The sequence below is a fragment of the Danio rerio genome, chromosome 4 (assembly GCF_049306965.1).
Source record: "Danio rerio strain Tuebingen ecotype United States chromosome 4, GRCz12tu, whole genome shotgun sequence".
NCBI lineage: Eukaryota > Metazoa > Chordata > Actinopteri > Cypriniformes > Danionidae > Danio > Danio rerio.
Window position 1 is genome coordinate 52874587 of NC_133179.1, and position 21025 is coordinate 52895611.

A 21025-nucleotide genomic window follows, 5' to 3' on the forward strand; every position below is an offset into this window, starting at 1 on the left:
TGCAGACTGGATGTCTGTGCCAGTGTGTCTTATTACGTCTTACAGTGCGGCTTGAAGGACATCTTTTGCATTCAGAGCTGCTTTCGTGAAGAGATCATCGCCAACACTGCTCAAAGTTTACCATGGAGGTGAAAAGGAAGCTCCCTGACCAGGAATTGAACCCGGGCCACAGCGGTAAGAGCGCTAAGTCCTAACCACAAGACTACCAGGGAAGGCCTGGCTAAAGGTTGCCCTCTAGCCTAGCTGTGGGCCTCCACCCAGGTGTGCTGCAGCTGCTCTGACAAAAATAACTCTAACGTTTGCAACCTCCTCCTAGAGAAGAGAAAGTCTCAGAGCCTGGTTCAAAGTTCTTCTACGGAGGGACTGTCACATGCTCTGTGTAAAAGCATCCTATCGACACCACAACTTGCCATGACAACAAAGCACAGCATGCGTTGAAGGAACTCCATGTTTACCGGGCCATGTGCTCTTTCCAAACAGCATGCTAATGAGCACTCCTTGCACAGTGTGTGCCAGTGGCGCAATGGATAACGTGTTTGACAACAGATCAGAAGATTCTAGATTCGACTTTTGGCTGGCTCGTTCAGGATTTATTGCATTGCTCTCAGTCAGTGCACTGCAGTTGCAGTTTGCCCCTGCCAGAGTTGTTTGGTTCTACTTTGGAGTGGATCAAGTTTCTGGGGCTGCCAGCACAGAGCCTGTGGGGTGCTCCCCTGGGTTCAAAGTCTGCCCCAACTGCTCTCATGTCTTGGTCCCGTACATCCCTCAGGACTTCCAGAAGAAACCAGTACAGCCACTCTCCTGGGAAGACAGCAGTGACAGCTTGTAGACCAAAATGTTTGCTGTGAGGCTAAGGCGTTCTACTGCAGCACAGATACACATTCGGAAAGCGACAAGATTCAAAAACAAAGTGCCAACCTAAAACAAGATTGCAGTCAAAATGACCACCTCAGACAAGTGTGAGCAATGTTTCGGTCTCTGCTATATGTCTGCAAATATGCCACACAGTGCAGACTGGGCCAGTAGCGCATACTGGCACCTGTTAGTCGTGGTTATTCTTGGCTACACCGGCCAATCACGTTCCAATTTGGAACCAAGATTTTTTTTAATTCATGGTTACGCTGGCCAATCACGTCCCGAGCTGGAACCAAGATTCACCCTATTCTTGGTTACGGCAGCCAATCATGTTCCGAGTTACAATGAACGCTATGGCCAATCAGAGCCCTTATACCATTCAAGATTTGTACTGTAATAACAGATTTCGTTGCAGATTAATTCGGACAACAATTGCAAACTAAGTATTTTTATAACAAGTTGGTTTAAACATTAATTAATAACATTAATTACTACAACACGATTATTATATGATTGTTGTAGATGTTGTATAACGTTATTTGGTAAGATTAACTTAGCCGACCAAGCACTCTTTAAAGTTTTACTACAAACATTTTAATGCAGTTATTATACATTACAACACTTTATATTATTATTTACTACCATAGTTACAATAATGTCCGTGCATTATTCTAACATATCAATGAATCACTCACTTATAATAAATATAAGGCTCATTTCATCAGTCACTGATTATAAACAAATATTATAATAACGCTCACATATGACTACATCACTAATCATAAACTAATCTAATAAATCAATCACAAAGCAAAAAACAATATGGATCACGCATGAATGCATCACCAATAATAGAATAATGCTCACACATTAATTCATCACTAATAATAAAGTGATAATATAAGGGTCACACATTAATGCATCAATAGTAAACCAATAATAAATGCACACGCATTAATTCATCCCTAATTATAATCCAGTAACAAAGTTAAAATTAATAATCTTCTTTAATTTTCTATTTCACAGACATAGATTAAATTTAGTAACAGACTAAAATATAAGTAACTTTAATTTAAAGCAATAGTTTTATATATTGAATATGTATGAAGACAGTTGTGCCTTGTCTACTAAAGAAAGAAAATTTATTGATTTATGTTTAATACAAGCAAGGCGTTGTATTGCTTTATGCTGGAAAAATGTTATTCGTCCCTCCATTGGATTTTGGTTGAGATACCTTATAACATGCTTGGCTCTTGAAAAGCTCACATATATAATAAGGAAAAAATCCTCTGAATTTTGTGACATCTGGGAGGTGTTTTTGAACTTTGTAAAAAACGGAGATATTGAAGAAGCTTCGGAAGTCTGAAGTTGTGAGATGTTAATTGATGCTTGATTTTATTTTTATTTATTTATTTATTATATTTTTTGTGTATATGTATATGTGTAATTTATTATTTTAATTATTTGCAATTTTTTATTATTTATTAAAAAAAAAAAAATTCCAAAGCCTGTCTAGGGTAAGTTTTGGGTAATGTAAAATCTTGAAAAAACTCAATAAAGACATGTTATACAAAAGTAATAGTTTGAATGCACTGCTTTAACATGTAATAAAACAGTAGTTTTTAAAATGTAGAAAATATTTTCTTTTTGGAAATAAAAATGTTGTCTTCAAAAAAATTACGTTACATGTACATTATTACATTACAAAAGAGATAAAATAAAATTTCACTTATTCACTGTCTCAACTGGGACAAACATTGTTATTAATGATATAATTATTTTAATGATGGCAGCCTGAATCTGACAGATAGAGGCAACAAAAGTAAGGGAAGCTAACAAAGGAAAGTCATAAAGAAAACTGTCCCCAGAGGAAGTACTGGACAAGACAAAAAAAACTTAAATGAGCACCATGGAGATGTGATTAACAGAAAACATCTGCTGGGTTTCTTTGAAATCCAGTTTGGTATATTTCGTGGCCAAACATTCAGGTGGGAGTCAGATACAGCAGGTGACTCTGAGATGACCGCTGTGGACAAACTATGACTCGGCAGATTGTTAGTCTTTACAGGATAGAGATCAGTGGACACAGCAGGAACAGAAATTAGGGAATGATTAATATTACTTGAATCAGTGTAAGGCTGTAAGGCATGCCTCCTTCTCATTCGCTTCTGATGGGTAGAAACAGCGCACTTCACCTCTGTAGTATCTGTAACAAACTTAGAGTCAGGTGAAGTGGCTGGAAACACAGCAGAGTAAAAAACAGGAACTTGCAGAGCAGGCTGTAACACAGGAACAGGGTTAGACAAGGCAGTGAAAGGTTTAACAGTCTTGAGGGTGATGGTAGGAGATTTAGAAGACTCAAAGTAGACCATGGTGGACTTAACCGGCTTGGGGGAAACCTTGAGAACAGCTTTCACTGACATGATGGGGTCATACAGGGATGCCGCTAGTTGAACTACCGGTTCTCTCTGTGGCCTCAGCATAGGAAAAGAACGATAGTCAGCCTCTTGACTAGACTGGGAAGGGAGGGTGGGTAGGGAGCAGTTTACGGATGCAGGTTGTGAAGGCATTCCCCACCATTGCTTTCGCAGTTCTGCCAGTCTCTCTGGAGCAACGGGGAATGGAGCAGTAAGGCTCATTCTGCTGGGTCCAGGTCTTGTTGGTCGGTTCATTCTGTCAGGGTTAGAGGAAGGAGGACCCAAATGTAGAATGCAGGGCTGATAGTGGAAAAAATTCCTGAGCCTGAACTTTAACCCTGATCATCATTATTGTCAAGTGGCTCTTTTTAGATATTTTCCTATTTGCATTATGCCCCCAGTATTATTCAAGAAAACAAAGCATTTTCTTCTCAATATGTTCAGTGCCTAGATTGACATTATTAGCCCGTCTTAGAACAATCACTGGAAGTAAATGCTACAGATGCTACAGCCATACCAAGACAGGTCAGTAAGTGGCAATAATAGTACTCCAAAGTACACAGGAATTGATTAACTAAAGGACATGAAAAGGACACACATTCATTTTTCTTTAACAAATTTAATTGCAAAATATACACCATTCAACTGAAAAACCATAATAAATAAATATACTGTAAAAGACAGTATGGGATTAACAAAAAAACATTTCTCCTTCCCTTTATTTTTTCCTTTCTAAACTTAGTTTTTGGTCCAAAACATGCAAATGGTGACCACTGAACTGAAAAAACAAAATAAATAACTGTAAAAGACAGTGTGGAAAACATGTCTCCATCCCTTCATTTCTTCCTTTTTGATGAACATTGTTTTGGGTCCTCATAACCTTTTCTTTTTAACATGTTAGATGATGCTTTGGATTGATAAAAGAGAGGAAAAAACTGTGTTGGTGCAGATGATGTGGAGACTGGTGCTGAGGAGGGTTGGGGTGGTCTTCTTTTTTCCAGGGCCTGTTGACCAGAGGAGTTGGTGGCTTGTGCAGAGGTGGTGGAGGCTTGTGCAGAGGAAGTGGAGGCTTATGCAGAGGAGGATTGGGGTTGTCTTCTCTTTTTCAGGTGGGCCTGTTGAGCAGAGGAAGTGGAGGCTTGTGCAGAGGAGGTGATGACTTGTACAGAGGTTAAGACTGGTGCAGAGGAGGGTTGGGGTGGTCTTCTCTTTTTCAGGAGGGCCTGTTGAGCAGAGGTGGTGGTGGCTTGAGCAGAGGTGGTGGAGGCTTGTGCAGAGGAGGATTGGAGTGGTCTTCTCTTTTTCAGGAGGGCCTGTTGAGCAGAGGAAGTGGAGGCTTGTGCAGAGGAGGATTTTGCTGGCCTTTTAATTTTTCGGGGCTGTTGAGCCAATTTGTTTGCCTCCTTTGAGGACAGAATCCTTGCTGCCTCACTAAGCCTTTTCTGCTTTAGTGCCTGTTCAGTCTCTTTCGTTTTCTTTAAATGTAATTGGTAGTTTTGGAATGAGGAAAGGCAGGATCGCCTTAAAGGCTGGTCAATGATCATAGTTGAGGCTGTCCAGTCCCTGGCCTTAAGTGTGGACTTGATCACTGCGAGGCTCTCATATGTTTCCACATTAATGGAGCACCTGTCAGACTCTAGGATATCATCCATTAAATTGAATAATCCTTCCACCAAGGGGCCTGTAAAAATGGACAAAAGCGCTTTAACAAGTTTGCACAGGGTGGGATACCTCACACCTCTTTCTGCATTTTTCAAGGAAGCAACATGGCTCCACCAGTCTACATCAAGTCGACAGTCCCCTTCAATGTAGTTTGGTACATGAAGAAGCATGTCAGCATCCATCTGGTAGGCCCGGCATTCTTCAACCAGCTGACCAATCTCTTCTGGAGGGACAACATTTGGCAAGGCCTTTCCTAATGTAGTGAATGCTCCAACAACTGCATCGGATTGAATTAGAGACGGCGTTAGAGCAGAGAGTGATGTTAATATGATGTTATCCAGGGGAAGGTTTTTTAGCAGAAACTCTGCTGACCTCATATACCCTTCTCTGAGAGAGTCATAGATATGTCCAACCCATACCTTCCTCTCCACACGAGCTTTGTTCATTGAATTGTAGCAGAATTGTCCAACAGAGAGCCTCTGGTTTGACAGTTGCAAATCCCGGGTCTCCCACGTGGCAGGTGAGAATTCTACCACTGAGCCACCAATGCTTATATAGTTTTTTGCCTTTGTAGTGTGTGAGTGCTAAAAGGCCGTCAACCAGAGCTGAAAAAGGAGCCACACAAAACCACACTTGTATTAGCCAGGAATCAACTCTTTGTCCACCGCGTGGCAGGCGAGAATTCTACCACTGAACCACCAATGCTGAAATGGTTTTACTACAGCCCTAGTGGGGTGTGATTGCTGCAAGGCTGATATCCAGAGCTGGAAGAGTAGCAACACAAAACAGGATTTTCATTGGCCGGGAATCGGACCCGGGTCTCCCGCGTGGCAGGCGAGAACTCTACCACTGAGCCACCAAAGCTGACCCATGTTCTTACTGCCTTTGTGTTGTGTGAGTGCTAAAAAGATGTCAACCAGAGCTGAAAAAGGAGCCACACAAAACCGCACTTCTATTAGTCGGGAATCGACTCAAGGTCTCCAGCGTAGCAGGCGAGAATTCTACCACTGAACCACCAATACTGATATGCTTATACTGCGCCCCTAGTGGAGTGTGATTGCTGCAAGGCTGTTACACAGAGCTGGAAGAGTAGTAATACAAAACAGGAATTGCATTGGCCGGGAATCGGACCCTGGTCTCCCGCGTGGCAGGCGAGAAATCTACCACTGAACCACCAATGCTGAAATGCTTGTTCTGCAGCCCTAGTGGGGTGTGATTGATGCAAGGCTGTTACCCAGAGCTGGAAGAGTAGCTACACAAAACAGGAATTGTAATGGATGGGAATCGGACCAGGGTCTTCTGTGTGGCAGGCAAGAAATCTACCGCTGAACCACCAATGCTGATATGCTTTTACTGCAGCCCTAGTGGGGTGTGATTGCTGCAAGGCTGATACCCAGAGCTGGAAGAGTAGCAACACAAAACAGTAATTGCATTGACCGGGAATCGGACACGGGTCTCCGGCATGGCAGGGTAGAATTCTACCAGTGAACCACCAATGCTGATATGCTTATGGTGCTGCCCTAGTGAGGTGTGATTGCTGCAAGGCTGTTGCCCAGAGCTGGAAGAGTAGCAACACAAAACAGGAAATGCATTGGCTGGGAATTGGACCCGGGTATCGCGCGTGGCAGGCAAGGTTTCTACCACTGAACCACCAATGCTGACCCATGTTCTTTCTTGCCTTTGTGTTGTGTGAGTGCTAAAAGGCCGTCAACCAGAGCTGAAAAAGGAGCCACACAAAACTGCATTTGTATTAGCCAGGAATCGACTCAAGGTCTCCCGCGTGGCAGGCGAGATTTCTACCACTGAACCAGCAATGCCGATATGCTTATACTGCAGCCCTAGTGGGTTGTGATTGCTGCAAGGCTGTTACCCAGAGCTGGAAGAGTAGCAACACAAAATAGGAATTGGAATGGACGGGAATCTGACCAGGGTCTTTCACGGGGGAGGCGAGAAATCTACCACTGAACCACTATTGCTGACATGCTTATTCTGCAGCCCTAGTGGGGTGTGATTGATGCAAGGCTGTTACCCAAAGCTGGAAGAGTAGCAACACAAAACAGCACTTGCATTGGCCGGGAATCGGACCATGGTCTTCTGTGTGGCAGGCAAGTAATCTGACGAGAAATCTACCACTGAACCACCATTGCTGACATGCTTATTCTGCAGCCCTAGTGGGGTGTGATTACTGCAAGGCTGTTACCCAGAGCTGGAAGAGTAGCTACACAAAACAGGAATTGTAATAGACGGGAATCGGACCATGGTCTTCTGTGTGGCAGGCAAGTAATCTACCACTGAACCAACAATGCTGATATGCTTACGTAGCAGCCCTAGTGGGGTGTGATTGATACAAGGCTGTTACCAAGAGCTGGAAGAGTAGCAACACAAAACAGGAATTGCATTGGCCGGGAATCGGACCCGGGTCTCCCGCATGGCAGGCGAGAATTCTACCACTGAACCACTAATGCTGACCCATGTTCTTCCTTGCCTTTGTGTTGTATGAGTGCTAAAAGGCCGTCAACCAGAGCTGAAAAAGGAGCCACACAAAACTGCACTTGTATTAGCCAGAAAGCGACTCAAGGTCTACCGCGTGGCAGGCGAGAATTCTACAACTAAACCACCAATGCTGATATGGTTTTACTGCAGCCCTAGTGGGTTGTGATTGCTGCAAGGCTGTTACCCAGTGCTGGAAGAGTAGCAACCAAAATCAGAAGGTGCATTGGCCGGGAAACCGACCTAGGTCTCCCGCGTGGCAGGCAAGAATTCTACCACTGAACGACCAATGCTGACCCATGTTGTTCCTTGCCTTTGTGTTGTGTGAGTGCTAAAAGGCCATCAACCAGAGATGAAACAGGAGCCACTTAAAACCGCACATGTTTTAGCCAGAAATCGACTCTAGGTCTCCCACGTGGCAGGCGAGCATTGTACCACTGAACCACCAATGCTGATATGATTATACTGCAGCCCTAGTGGGGTGTAATTGATGCAAAGCTGTCACCCAGAGCTGGAAGAGTAGTAACACAAAATAGGAATTACATTGGCCAGGAATCGAACCCGGGTCTCCCGTGTGGCAGGCGAGAATTCTACCACTGAACCACCAATGCTGCTCAATGCTCTTTTTTTGCCTTTGTCTTGTGAGTGCTAAAAGGCCGTCAACCAGAGCTGAAACAGGAGCCACACAAAAACGCACTTGTATTAGCCGGGGATTGCCTCAAGTTCTCCCGCATAGCAGGTAAGAAATCTACCACTGAACCACCAATACAGATATGCTTATACTGCTCCCCTAGTGGGGTGTGATTGCTGCAAAGCTGTTACCCAGAGCTGGAAGAGTAGCAACACAAAACAGGAATTGCATTGGCCGGGAATCGGACCTGGGTCTCCCACATGGCAGGCAAGAATTTTACCACTGAGCTACCAATGCTTACCGATATGGTATTTTGCCTTTGTAGTGTGTGAGTGCTAAAAGGCCGCCAACCAGAGCTAAAAAAAGGAGCCACACAAAATCGCACTTGTATTAGCCGAGAATCGACTCTAGGTCTACCATGTGGCAGGCGAGAATTCTACCGCTGAACCACGAATGCTGATAAGCTTTTACTGCAGCCCTAGTGGGGTGTGATTGCTGCAAGGCTGTTACCCAGAGCTGGAAGAGTAGCAACACAAAAAAGGAATTGCATTGGCTGGGAATCGGACACGGGTCTCCGGCATGGCAGGGTAGAATTCTACCAGTGAACCACCAATGCTGATATGCTTATGGTGCTGCCCTAGTGGGGTGTGATTGCTGCAAGGCTGTTACCAAGAGCTGGAAGAGTAGCAACACAAGAGAGGAATTGCATTGGACAGAAATCGGCCTCGGGTCGCCCGCAAGGCAGGCAAGAATTCTACCACTGAACCACTAATGCTGACCCATGTTCTTCCTTGCTTTTGTGTTGTGTGAGTGCTTAAAGGCCGTCAACCAGAGCTAGAAGAGGAGCCACACAAAACAGCAATTGCATTAGCAGGGAATCGAACCTAGGTCTCCCACATGGCAGGCAAGATTTCTACCAAAATCACCAATGTTGATATGGTTATGCTACTGCCCTAGTGGGGTGTGATTGCTGCAAGGCTGTTAGCCTTCCAGCTGGAAGAGTAGCAACACAAAACAAGAATTGCATTGGTCGGGAATCAGACACGGGTCTCCTGCATGGCAGGCGAGAATTCTACCACTGAACCACCAATACTGACCAATGTTGTTTCTTGGCTTTGTGTTGTGTGGCTGCCACAAGGCTGTTACTTGCAGCTGGAAGAGTAGCAACACAAACGAGCAACTGCATTGGCCGGGAATCGGACCTGTGTTTCCCGCCTGGCAGGGGAGAATTCTACCACTGAACCTCCAATCCTGAAACACGTGTTCTCCTGCTGAAGGATTCGGATTTCTGCTTTCCAATCCGTCTTATCATGGACCAACGTTTATCCTTTTCTCATCATCTTGTTTCTCATGATTTTTTTTAATTAAATATAATTATTTCATCATTTGAATGAGGATTTAATTGTGAAATTATTTTAATTAATGAATAAGGTAACACATTGCTTAATATAAGAATGTTCAGTGCATTTGCCTGTCTCTTTATAACTATTATCAGAAGCCACCAAACTAGGTCAGAGGTCACGGAGACCTTAAAGGGCCATGAAACCCCCTCGTTTCAGCAGGGTGTTTTCACACCTCTACTTTGGAAAAAGTCAGAAAAGTGGGCATGTCCAGCTCTGTTTAGGGGGGAGTGTCGGAGGAAGGGAATTCATTCATGTCCCTCGCGACAAACGAGATATTTGATTCGAGGAACTGCTCTAAGCGTGTATTCGTCATGCAATGTTTGATACCGCACGGCGAATGAGAGAAAAAAAAAACTTTGCATTTCCCGGAAACTTAGATGCACACGGCAGGTAGCGTCAGAAAACCGCGTGTGTTATTCCGGTCACACAATCCAACACGAGGTTATAGTTTGGTTGTAACTGTTAGTGCAAACTTGTTTACACTCGGTGCAATAGTTTGTTTGATACGAATAAAATACGAACTGAATAAACAAAGAGCACTGGTCGCTCACTTACCAAATCTGTAGAGACAGGACAATCACCAGCAACTAGAGCCGCGTCTTTATTTAGAGGAGACTAACGTTACAAGCGAATCCGGTGCCCGCAAATCCGGCTGTGTCCGCATACGCTGTTAGCAGATACACTTCGTGGAGGGGGAACTGGAATTCCATAAGGGAACAGAATCGACTGCTACTCCGGATCTCAGCGTTAGCAGATCAGAAAAGCTCTCAGGTAAACAATAATCCTCCTTAGACACGTAAGTTATTGTTGTCGCGCGTCGCGTACACTTAATCCACACGAGTCTGAACTCTCACAGAGAGAAAATGAAAACGAAACTTAACTGCAGCAAACTATAAAAGCAACACTTCACGCTTGTTTTGCCAACACAACGTGGCGTCTTTGTCGTCTACACTCTGACAGTAATGAATATTAATGATTAATGAAGTTGCACAATAGAGCGCGCTGATTGGTTTGAACCAAGCCTTACTCATGCATTAATGCAACACACTGTAAGACGTAATAAGACTCACTCAGGCACAGACGCCCAGTCTGCACGCTGGAATACACGCTATTATGTCATGACCATGACACAGCTTCAAAAATTCGTTTCAAACCGGAAGTACGAATTTGCTTGAAATAACGCAAAAACAACCAATTTACACTTTTTAGTGAAATATAAGTGTCCTAATAGTGTTTTTAGCAGTGTGGGACACATATACGACTGTCAACAGCTCAAAAAATGTGTTTTGGTGTTTCGTGACCCTTTAAGTGGAACTGAGGGCTGAGGACTGGAATCAACTGTTTCTATTGTTATTTCTATGAGTTAATACTGTCTAAAATGTCTAAAGTGATTTTGCTGTTTTTACGGTTAATTCTTTTAAAGTAATTCTACTTTTTATTCAAGATAGACTATGACTATGATAAGAATATAACTGCCTGAATGTAGACTATACCAATTTTTAACCAGTTTTCATAAAGATGGCTGAGAGTACACTCAGCCTTGAATAAGTAACAGATTTTACTTTAAGTGTGTGTGTTCTATTTAATTGTTGATCCGTTTCACAGGTCTGGAGTCAGCTTTAATCAGTCTAAGGGATGTCTGACGTTTATGCTTAAACGTGCCGTAGGTGATTATCTTCAGAAACTGAATTTCTGAAGACAATCACTAATTTTTGTTCTGGTTAAAAGTCTCTTCACAGTCCTATAGTAATGATTACAGTAATTGATCTAAATGTGTTTATATGTATTTTTATATTCTGGGTAAAGCATAAAACTAAAAAATGTTCATCCAATTAAATAGAGTCGGACTGTCATCTCCCATAATTCCGATAAGCAGGTCAGGCTGTCTGTCAGCAGATGTAGATTTGGACTTCTGTGCATCTGTTCACGCATATCACGCATAAGCCATAAGCGTGTGCCCGTCTGTATAAGCGACCGCGCGCGGTCCCGAGACGGACCGGGAGAAATCAAATGCTGAATTAAAACTTTTAAAAACCTGAATCAATATTGGTGTTACTTTAGCACGCTGAAGAAAGGACAACACCATGGCGGAAGTATTACTATTAGAGAGGTAATGTTCTGTTCTGAACTAAACTGAACTTAAACACTAAAACCTGAACCACACTGTTCCAGTTACTATGACCATTTATGTGAAGCTGCTTTGACACAATCTACATTGTAAAAGCGCTATACAAATAAAGCTGAATTGAATTGAATTGAATTGTTTTAAAACTATTTTAGTCAGGCTAAGCTGATGTTAGATTGTGTTGTGTTATGAATGACTTATATGCACAGACGTGTTGTTCAGCCACTGAAATCTTGCGGTGAAATATTGATGTGATTATTTTCAGTTTCATAAGGTCATTTTACAGCATTGATAATGATTTATAGAAATATTTATATTTAGTTTAACAACAAAACATCAGCAAATAGCGCTTTTCAGCCTAACCTGCTTTATTGAGCTGAAGTTGCTTTTATAGTTACGTTTGGTCATTTTTTAACAATGACAGCCTTCCTGTACTGTTTGTCGCTACTCTGAATATTCACTCTGAAATAGCATGTAAGTGTGGCTAAGTAATAAATGTAATTCCTGCATGGCGCTGGCACTAACTAACTGGCAAATGACATGAACTAGTGGGGTTGTCTGTCTGCTGTTGTGACGCGGAGCGCGCGTTCGCGATTTCAGGGGGTGTGGCTTTAAATCACAGTCCCTCGCCGCCGTCCAAAGATAATATGCTAAGCGGTTAGCATTTTGGCAGATCACCTACTGCACCTTTAAGATATTGTTCAGAATATACGCACAAACCCCACGTGGAAATTCTCCTAGTCTATCTGCGTTTTAACCAATAAGGCTATAACACCTATATGTATGACGCAGTTAATGACGTTATGTGAGAGTATAATTGTTATTGATTGGTGATTGTAAGCAGAGCGGCCTAGGAACTCATTGCGAGAGTTGAAGCTGGTTTCAGCTGATGAAACTGCAAACTATCTTCTGTAAACTTGATTTATTTATTTAAATCTCTGACTCTGGCTCTTTTTTATATACCTGACTGGTCATTCTTTGGGTTAAACTGTATACTATCCCTACAGTTTTGATGGACGCATGGCACTTGTTTACTGGTGACACCATTGATCAATCAACAAAAAGAAATGTAGAAAGATTTAAAATATTATAGACTAGGGATGGTCTGTGGAGTAGTGGGTAGTAACGGAAAGCTGTTGGGTTCTCATTCAGACGTGAATGAAAGGAAAAATTTTGTGGTAGCTTTGTGTGGAATCCCCTTGTGAGCTGGTGCATTTTGCGGTACACCTATAACGATAGTAATAAGTATAACAGTAGTTAAGGGGTGTACCTCCTCCACCCAGAGTTAAGTACTCAGTGTGTAAGTACGGGTGTGTAAGAGGCTTTTAGGACATTCTCGGGGATAAAACTTGGACTGGTTTTTATTTAGTAGTGGACTAAATTAACCCGAGATTGTATTTAGTTCCACCACTGCTATCTTGCTGTTTCACAGACAAAAGGGCCCGAATCCTAAGAATAGAGTAGGTCAGATTATTAGGGAAAGAAATAGTTAAATAAATAAATAAATTCTTAAATAACATCTTAATCGGTATCCATTAGATAGTAGTGGCCACAAAAGTCAGACAAGAAACCTAGAAATATTAGGGCGAGGTTGATTGATCAATGATGCACCAGGAGCTATCCCGAAAAAAATATGACCCTAACTGGATTGGACCGATCTGGACAGTTTCCACATCTTGGGATGGTTTGCAGATTAATCAAGCAAAAGCTAAGCGCTGTTAGTAAGATTTCATTCTCAATTTCTTGTTGCTTTTGGTGTTAAACTCTGATATAAAAAGAAACAGATGAGAGCAGAATGCAGTAAATGGCTCAGCTAAGCTCTTAGGTTTAAAATGATTTTAGAACCGATTTTAAGATAAAAAATGCCTTTGGCAATTAATTGTCAATGAAAAGCTAAAATCTAAATATTGAGTGTCTAGTAGCCAAAAACTAAGCACAGAAACTGACAGTAACATTATGGGAGTAAAGAATAGCTTATGTTTTGTATTAGAAGATGAGATTCTGTGTGACTGCACTGTTATCTTGATTTAGCCCTCACCATGACTTTTGACTTTTGGCTGTAAAAGTAACAGAGACATGTCTGTATAAAAAATGTGCCATGTAAGTCTGTGCAAACAAGCAGCTTTATGGTTGGATTTAATTATTTTTAGTAATATATAAGTAACATAAATGGGGGTTGAAATAATACTTTGATGGATGCAGTTAACCCCTGAAAGATCTAAAACTGTTGTTGACTGTAACAGCATTACTTTGAAAAAGCATGTCAACTCTGTTTTATATGTTTTAGGACGGGCTTGAGTAAAAGATTACAATAAAATTATGTTATTGAAGTTAATGTTATGTTTAATGTATGTTTAAATTGAGTAAACATACATTAACAGTTCTGGATTGCTCAAAACTCTCTTTCTCTCTCATTAGATATCAGCTATGAGCTGCTATCTGCCTGTTCCATGAAAACTGATAATCACAGTGTTCAGTTGGAAATGACATTATGTCAGAGTATAATTGTTATTGATTGGTGATTGTAAGCAGAGCAGCCTAGGAACTTATTGTGAGTGTTGAAGCTGGCTTCTGATGATGAAACTGCAAACTATCTTAGGTAAACTTGATTTATTTATTTATTTGAATCTCTGACTCTAGCTCTTCTTCATCTATCAGACTGGTCATTTTTTGGGTTAAACTGTAAACTATCCCAACAGCTAAAACCCTGCTCATGCACCATTTGGAATCGTAAAAAACCTTTTGTCTTTTCTCCTTTCTATCCTAGAGCCATGTTCCCACTTGTATCCCGTGCTTTACAGAGCTTTGGCCCTGTCAGTGCTAGGCACACTGATTGATGCAGTAGGTCACCAAGTTTATGGACAGGGGGAAATTAGAGTGTCAGGATAGCCTATGGCAAAGTCCCACTAAAGCAAGGGCTTTGGAAGTGCATTAGCACAACAAAACAAACGATCAGAGCATCCCACATTCGTTTTCACCATGCATGTAGACTTTCCAGTTGACCCAGCAGCACCTCCCACGATTTGCTAAATCCATCCTCATGCACCATTTGGAATCGTGAAAAGCCTTTTGTCTTTTTTCATTTCTGTACTTTTACCCACGCACTGAAAAAGCAATATGGAGCACTTCACGGATTTGCGTGTCATCCTTTCGCCTCTTGCTGGAGAATCTTCGGTTCCCTTCCCGTTCCACAGTTCCACTTTCCCTTCTTCCTGATTGGCCCGACGTCTGGCTCGGGATTGGTCGACGCAAAGTTCCACTAAGCGTGCTTCCGAATTTGGTCATGTCTTGTAGCGTGCCGTTGGCCCTTTGAGAAAGTTCCACTGAGCGTGCGCTCCGATTGGCTGCTGGGCGGGACCTCCTGGCAGCGCTATTTATAAAGTGGGGGAGAAAGCATAGCGGTACACAGTACACACGGATCCTTGGCGTTGTTTGCATCATTAACATTGGCATTGTTACGCACCTCATCACGATTAAAAAACACAATTTCAGGACATTCTGTCTTTATTTTTCTTCTTTCAAAAGGTAAGCGAGCATGCCTTTCGTGTGATTCTGCATTGTATTTGCACTGTAAAGTGACTTGGTCGTCGACGTCGTAACATCAAAATAACAAACCAGTCTAATAAAACAATATAATTTTAAAATAAGTTATTACTGTAGTAAACTCGACGGTACTTGTGGGTTTACAGTGTTTTGCCTGTTTTTTTTTAATACAATTACTACAAGTTGCATGTTTATTGTAGAAATCGTCGTTATCTTGTGTCATTAAAAAACACAAGTGCCTGGTTTTATATTTTAAAAAAGTTACGTTACTACGAAGTAGCTGTTTTTGTAAATGCATTTTATTGTTATTGTACAATAATATCTTTTTGATCCCCAGCTTGTGGCTGGGGGTGTGTTGTGTGGGGGGATGGTAGGTTTTGTGTTAAGATATATATATATCTGTGTATATGTATATATATATATGTATATGTATTATATAAACATATATATATATATATATATATATATATATATATATATATATATATATATACTATAAATTACTGGTGTCATGTAAAACCGCACTTTGAGTAGAATGTATTTGTTCATTTTGTTGTTAAATGTTAATTAACTTGTTTTGAACTTGAGTTTTAACCACACTGTGATTTTCTTTATTTTTTTATAAATTTTTTGTGTGTGTGTGTCTGTTGTAGATGGACTACAGTGCCCAGTTTCGCAGGGAGGCCACCGGTGAGCTGACCCTTAAACCATCACCTGAGGCAGTAGCTCTTGCTGCTGCCTACAGAAAAATTCCCACTCCGGGCCGTTCATGGCCTGCGGCAAGGGTCAAGGAGGAGGCTATCGCTCGCGTGGCAGCAGCGGGTGGTGACTCGTCTTGTCACCAGCTCGTGCTCAGCGAAAGCGCCCTGCAGTTCGGCCAGTACCGGGGTAAAACCTTTAAATGGTTGCTTTCCAATGATGTTGGTTATGCAGCCATGGTGCTGGCCGTGCATCAGCGGGAGCGTGAGGCTGGTGACACCACCCAGTCATTCATCATGGGAAACAAAGACGCATTGCTGCGGTATGCTGGCTTGTTTCCTGTCATGATGGCTGCCATCAGCGAGCGCCGTGTCAGAGAGGGCCATGGCACACCAGCCCAGGAAGACCAGGTTCTTGTTGGTTTTGGCAACTTTGCTGCCATGTCCTTCAAGGACCTTTATGAGGCAACGGTTACAGAGGATTCAGACAGTAACATACAGTATAGTGTTTGTCTCTCCAAGTGTAGTGTTTTTCAAAGGTGTTCTCTCCATTTTCAGATTTGTCAAGTGGGTAAAAAGGCAGAGTTCCAGACCTGGCACAAAGATGGAACTTTTCCAGAAATATATAAGGAGAAGAGATGCTGAGATGCTGCCAGGATCAGCACCTCCAGGCATGAATTTTACGTGACTTCATTTTGTTTTTATTATAATTGCTGTATAAACTTAACGCAGCTTTTGAAACAACACTGAACAGTAATGACTTGACCTTGCTTTAAAGTGATTTTGTCATTTTTCCAGAATGTTTGCATACTGTAAAGTGCTTTGAAAACTATTTTTATTGTGTTAAGCACAATTTAAATAAAGATGACTTAATGCTGGGCACTGCCGAGAGCCCTGGTGCCGTTGTCCTCCACGTGGGGACAAACGACACCGGGCTCCGGCAGTCGGAGATCCTGAAGAAGGACTTCAGGAGCCTGATCGAGACGGTTCGACGCACCTCGCCCGCCACGCAGATCATCGTTTCTGGGCCGCTTCCTACCTACCGCCGAGGAAATGAAAGGTTCAGTAGACTTTTAGCTTTGAATGAATGGCTAATAACATGGTGTAAAGAACAGAAATTGCTCTTTGCTAATAACTGGAATCTTTTCTGGGAGCGTCCTAGGCTCTTCCGTCCTGACGGCCTGCACCCCAGTCGAGCCGGAGCTGAACTCCTGTCGGACAACATCTCCAGACTACTTCGCACCATCTGACTAGCAGGTAAAAATTCACAAAATTCACACTATAGCCACCTAGACTCTTGTTCACCCCACTTAAACATCAGTAACGCATATCTGGCGAATCCTATAGAGACTGTGTCTGTTCCTCGTATTATTAGATTAAGAAATAAACGTACTGTGTGCTCCAGGAAAAATCTAGTAAGAATCAAACCAGAAAAACCAGTAGAAAGTGAAAATACAAATTTCGTAAAACTTGGTCTCCTAAACATCAGGTCACTTGCACCTAAAGCACTTATCATTAATGAAATAATAACAGAAAACAATCTTAATGCACTCTGTCTCACTGAAACCTGGCTGAAACAAAATGACTATATTAGCTTAAATGAAGCAACTCCTCCAGGATTCTTATATAAACATGAGGCTCGTCAAACTGGTCGTGGTGGTGGAGTTGCATCAATCTTTAGTGATTTCCTTAATATTAAACAGAGAAACGGACTTATGTTTAGCTCCTTTGAAGTATTATCGCTTAATGTTCAGCTTCCAGATACTATACAAAAACCTATGTTATCTCTCGCTTTAATCACCATATATAGACCCCCAGGACCCTATGTCAAATTTCTAAAAGAATTTTCTGATTTTATTTCTGACTTACTAGTCAAAACTGATAAAATGCTAATTGTAGGTGACTTTAACATCCACATAGATGACGCTAATGATACATTAGGGCTCGCGTTTATGGATTTAATACACTCACTTGGGATAAAGCAAAACGTTGTGGGTCCAACCCATCGCTTAAAGCATACATTAGATCTAATTCTGTCTTATGGAATCGAGGTTATTGACGTAGACATTATACCACAAAGTGATGATATTACAGATCACTACCTCTTACTATATAAGCTATGTTTACCTGAAATCAGCAAACCCGCTCCAATACTCCGCCCTAGTAGAACTATTGTTCCGTCAACTAAAGATGAATTTATAAATAACTTACCTGATCTCTCTCTATTTCATAATGCACCCGCAAACTCAAATGATCTTGATGTAGTAACCAGCAGTATGGATGCCATCTTTACTAGCACACTAAATACTGTGGCACCCATAAAATTAAAAAAGGCTAGAGAGATTAAAACTATACCATGGTATAATAGTCATACTCGTGCGCTCAAAACAGCAACCCGCGCCCTGGAACGTAAATGGAAAAAAACTAATTTAGAGGTCTTTAGAATTGCGTACAAAGACAGTATGTCCAGCTATAGGAGGGCTCTAAAATCTGCCAGGACCGAGCACCTGCGCAAACTGATAGAAAATAATCATAACAATCCTAGATTTTTATTTAACACCATCTCTAAATTAGCAAATAATCGGTCATCCTTGGAACAAACTACTCCACCGCAAATTAGTAGTGATGACTTCATGAATTTTTTCAGTAATAAAATAGAAGGCTTTAGACAGAAAATAGGAGATGCCAAACTTTCTGCACCGGCTTATACTCCAAATCCTGTAAATATTTCATTAAATCATAATAATAACCTACACTGCTTCAAAATCATAGAACATGAAGAGTTAGTGAAAATTATAAATAGCTCTAAACCAGCTACGTGTATGCTGGACTCAATTCCAACAAAATTACTGAAAGAGCTGCTACCTGCTATAGGAGAACCTCTTCTTAACATTATCAACTCTTCTTTATCTATAGGCCATGTTCCAAACTCTTACAAGCTAGCTGTTATTAAGCCTATTATTAAGAAACCGCAACTAGACACCAACAACTTAGCTAACTATAGGCCTATTTCAAATCTTCCATTTATGTCTAAAATACTAGAAAAAGTTGTTTCCACTCAATTATGCTCTTTTCTGCAGACGAACAATATTTTTGAAGTGTTTCAGTCAGGTTTCAGGGCTCACCACAGTACAGAAACCGCCTTAGTGAAAATAACCAACGATTTACTCTTAGCTGCTGACCGAGGGTGCGTCTCGCTATTAGTTTTACTCGATCTTAGTGCGGCATTTGATACCATTGACCACAATATCCTCATAAATCGCTTAAAGTCTACAGGTGTCCAGGGACAGGCTCTACAATGGTTTAAGTCATACTTAACTGACCGCTACCAGTTTGTAAATCTTAATGGACAGCCTTCACAAATCTGCCCAGTAAAGTATGGGGTGCCTCAAGGATCAGTTTTAGGCCCTTTACTGTTTACAATTTACATGCTACCTATGGGAGACATTATTAGAAGACATGGGATCAGCTTTCACTGCTATGCAGATGATACTCAATTATATATTTCCACTAAACCTGACGAGACGTCTGAACTTTCTAAACTAACTGAGTGTATCAAAGACATTAAAGACTGGATGACAAACAATTTTCTTCTCTTAAACTCAGACAAAACAGAATTATTACTTATTGGGCCTAAATCTTGCACACAGCAGATCTCGCAACTCAATTTACAATTAGAGGGATACAAAGTTAGCTTTAGCTCTACTATAAAAGATCTGGGTGTCATATTAGACAGCAATCTAACTTTTAAAAACCATATATCCCATGTCACAAAAACTGCCTTCTTTCATCTGAGAAATATCGCTAAATTACGAAATATGCTATCCATCTCAGATGCAGAAAAGCTAGTCCATGCTTTTATGACTTCGAGACTGGATTACTGTAATGCTCTATTTGCTGGCTGCCCAGCATCCTCTATTAACAAACTTCAATTAGTGCAAAATGCAGCAGCCAGAGTTCTGACCAGGTCTAGAAAATATGATCATATAACCCCAATTTTATCCTCCTTACACTGGCTGCCTGTTAAATTTCGTATTGAATTTAAAATATTACTTCTCACCTATAAAGCTCTAAATAATCTAGCTCCTGTTTATCTAACCAACCTTCTGTCTCGCTACGAACCAACTCGCTCCTTAAGATCTCAAAATTCAGGGCTTCTGGTAGTACCTAGAATAGCAAAATCAAGTAAAGGAGGTCGAGCCTTCTCTTTCATGGCTCCTACACTCTGGAATAGCCTTCCTGGTAATGTCCGAGGCTCAGACACACTCTCCCAGTTCAAAACTAGATTAAAGACCTATCTGTTTAGTAAAGCATACACTCAGTGCATCACCTAGCAGGTTCCACACTGCCTTCTACATCTTGCTTATATACACTATGAACAGCAGCTACGCTAATTATTCTCTTTATTCTCTATTTTCACCTGGGGATACTCATCCCGAGGTCCTCAGATTAGGCGGAGTCACTGATTGGATCCAAGACCAGCGACGTGATGATCCCAAGGATTCCATATCCGGGACCAGGCCATATCCTGAGCTGCTGCTGCGCTGATGGTCGTGGGGAGTGGAGAACATGAGTCTGATTCCAGCGACGCTCCAGGGACAGACGAGTCTTCATTGAGGCCATCTTCCAGCATAAACCACGGCGAATGAAGTTCTGCACAAGACTTTTGGCCAGCGGAGAAATTAAAATGGTCGTGCCCAACTGAGTCTGGTTCTCTCAAGGTTTTTTTTCTTCACTCCCATCAGGTGAAGTTTTTTTTCCCTCTCCGCTGTCGCCACTGAATTTGCTCTTCAGTGTTTGAACTCTCAGTAATGATTAAATCACACTGAACAGAGCTAAACTGAACTGAACTGAACTTAAACACTAAAACCTGAACCACACTGTTCCAATTACTATGACCATTTATGTGAAGCTGCTTTGACACAATCTACATTGTAAAAGCGCTATACAAATAAAGCTGAATTGAATTGAATTAAGTGACATCATCGTGAAAAGGGTTTATTACTGCAATTACTATACACACAAACTTTAGAAGTCAATAATTTACTTTATATAAAAACTGTTTTGTCTAACTTGTGGATGCATTACATGAATGCATTTTTAGTGCCGTTGTCAAAATACAGATACAGATCAACAACATTTTTTATGTACGTAAAGATAATAATCATAAAACAATATATATGCCTCATATTACCATTCAT

The 21025-nt window shown here is 41.5% G+C and overlaps 1 protein-coding gene and 1 long non-coding RNA gene across 9 annotated transcripts in view; both read left to right on the forward strand.

The window, feature by feature from the left end:
• Positions 1–20804, forward strand: part of LOC108183327 (GDSL lipase Rv0518-like) — a 45281-nt gene extending 24477 nt beyond the window's left edge. For 2 of the 8 annotated variants that reach the window (XM_073948977.1, XM_073948975.1), the window contains 3 exons: positions 15780–15816; positions 16383–16495; positions 16673–20804. In XM_073948977.1, the coding sequence (XP_073805078.1) occupies positions 16463–16495; positions 16673–17074 (435 nt within the window). In that variant the 5' untranslated portion in view covers positions 15780–15816; positions 16383–16462 and the 3' untranslated portion in view covers positions 17075–20804. Of the gene's footprint in view, positions 1–14986; positions 15109–15779; positions 16571–16622 lie in introns of those variants that run through there. The other 6 variants (XM_073948976.1, XM_073948973.1, XM_073948974.1 and 3 more) reach the window with 6 other exon arrangements.
• The window catches only part of LOC141381964 (uncharacterized), a 1176553-nt gene that overhangs the window by 667574 nt on the left and 487954 nt on the right, over positions 1–21025 (forward strand). The window lies entirely within an intron of this gene.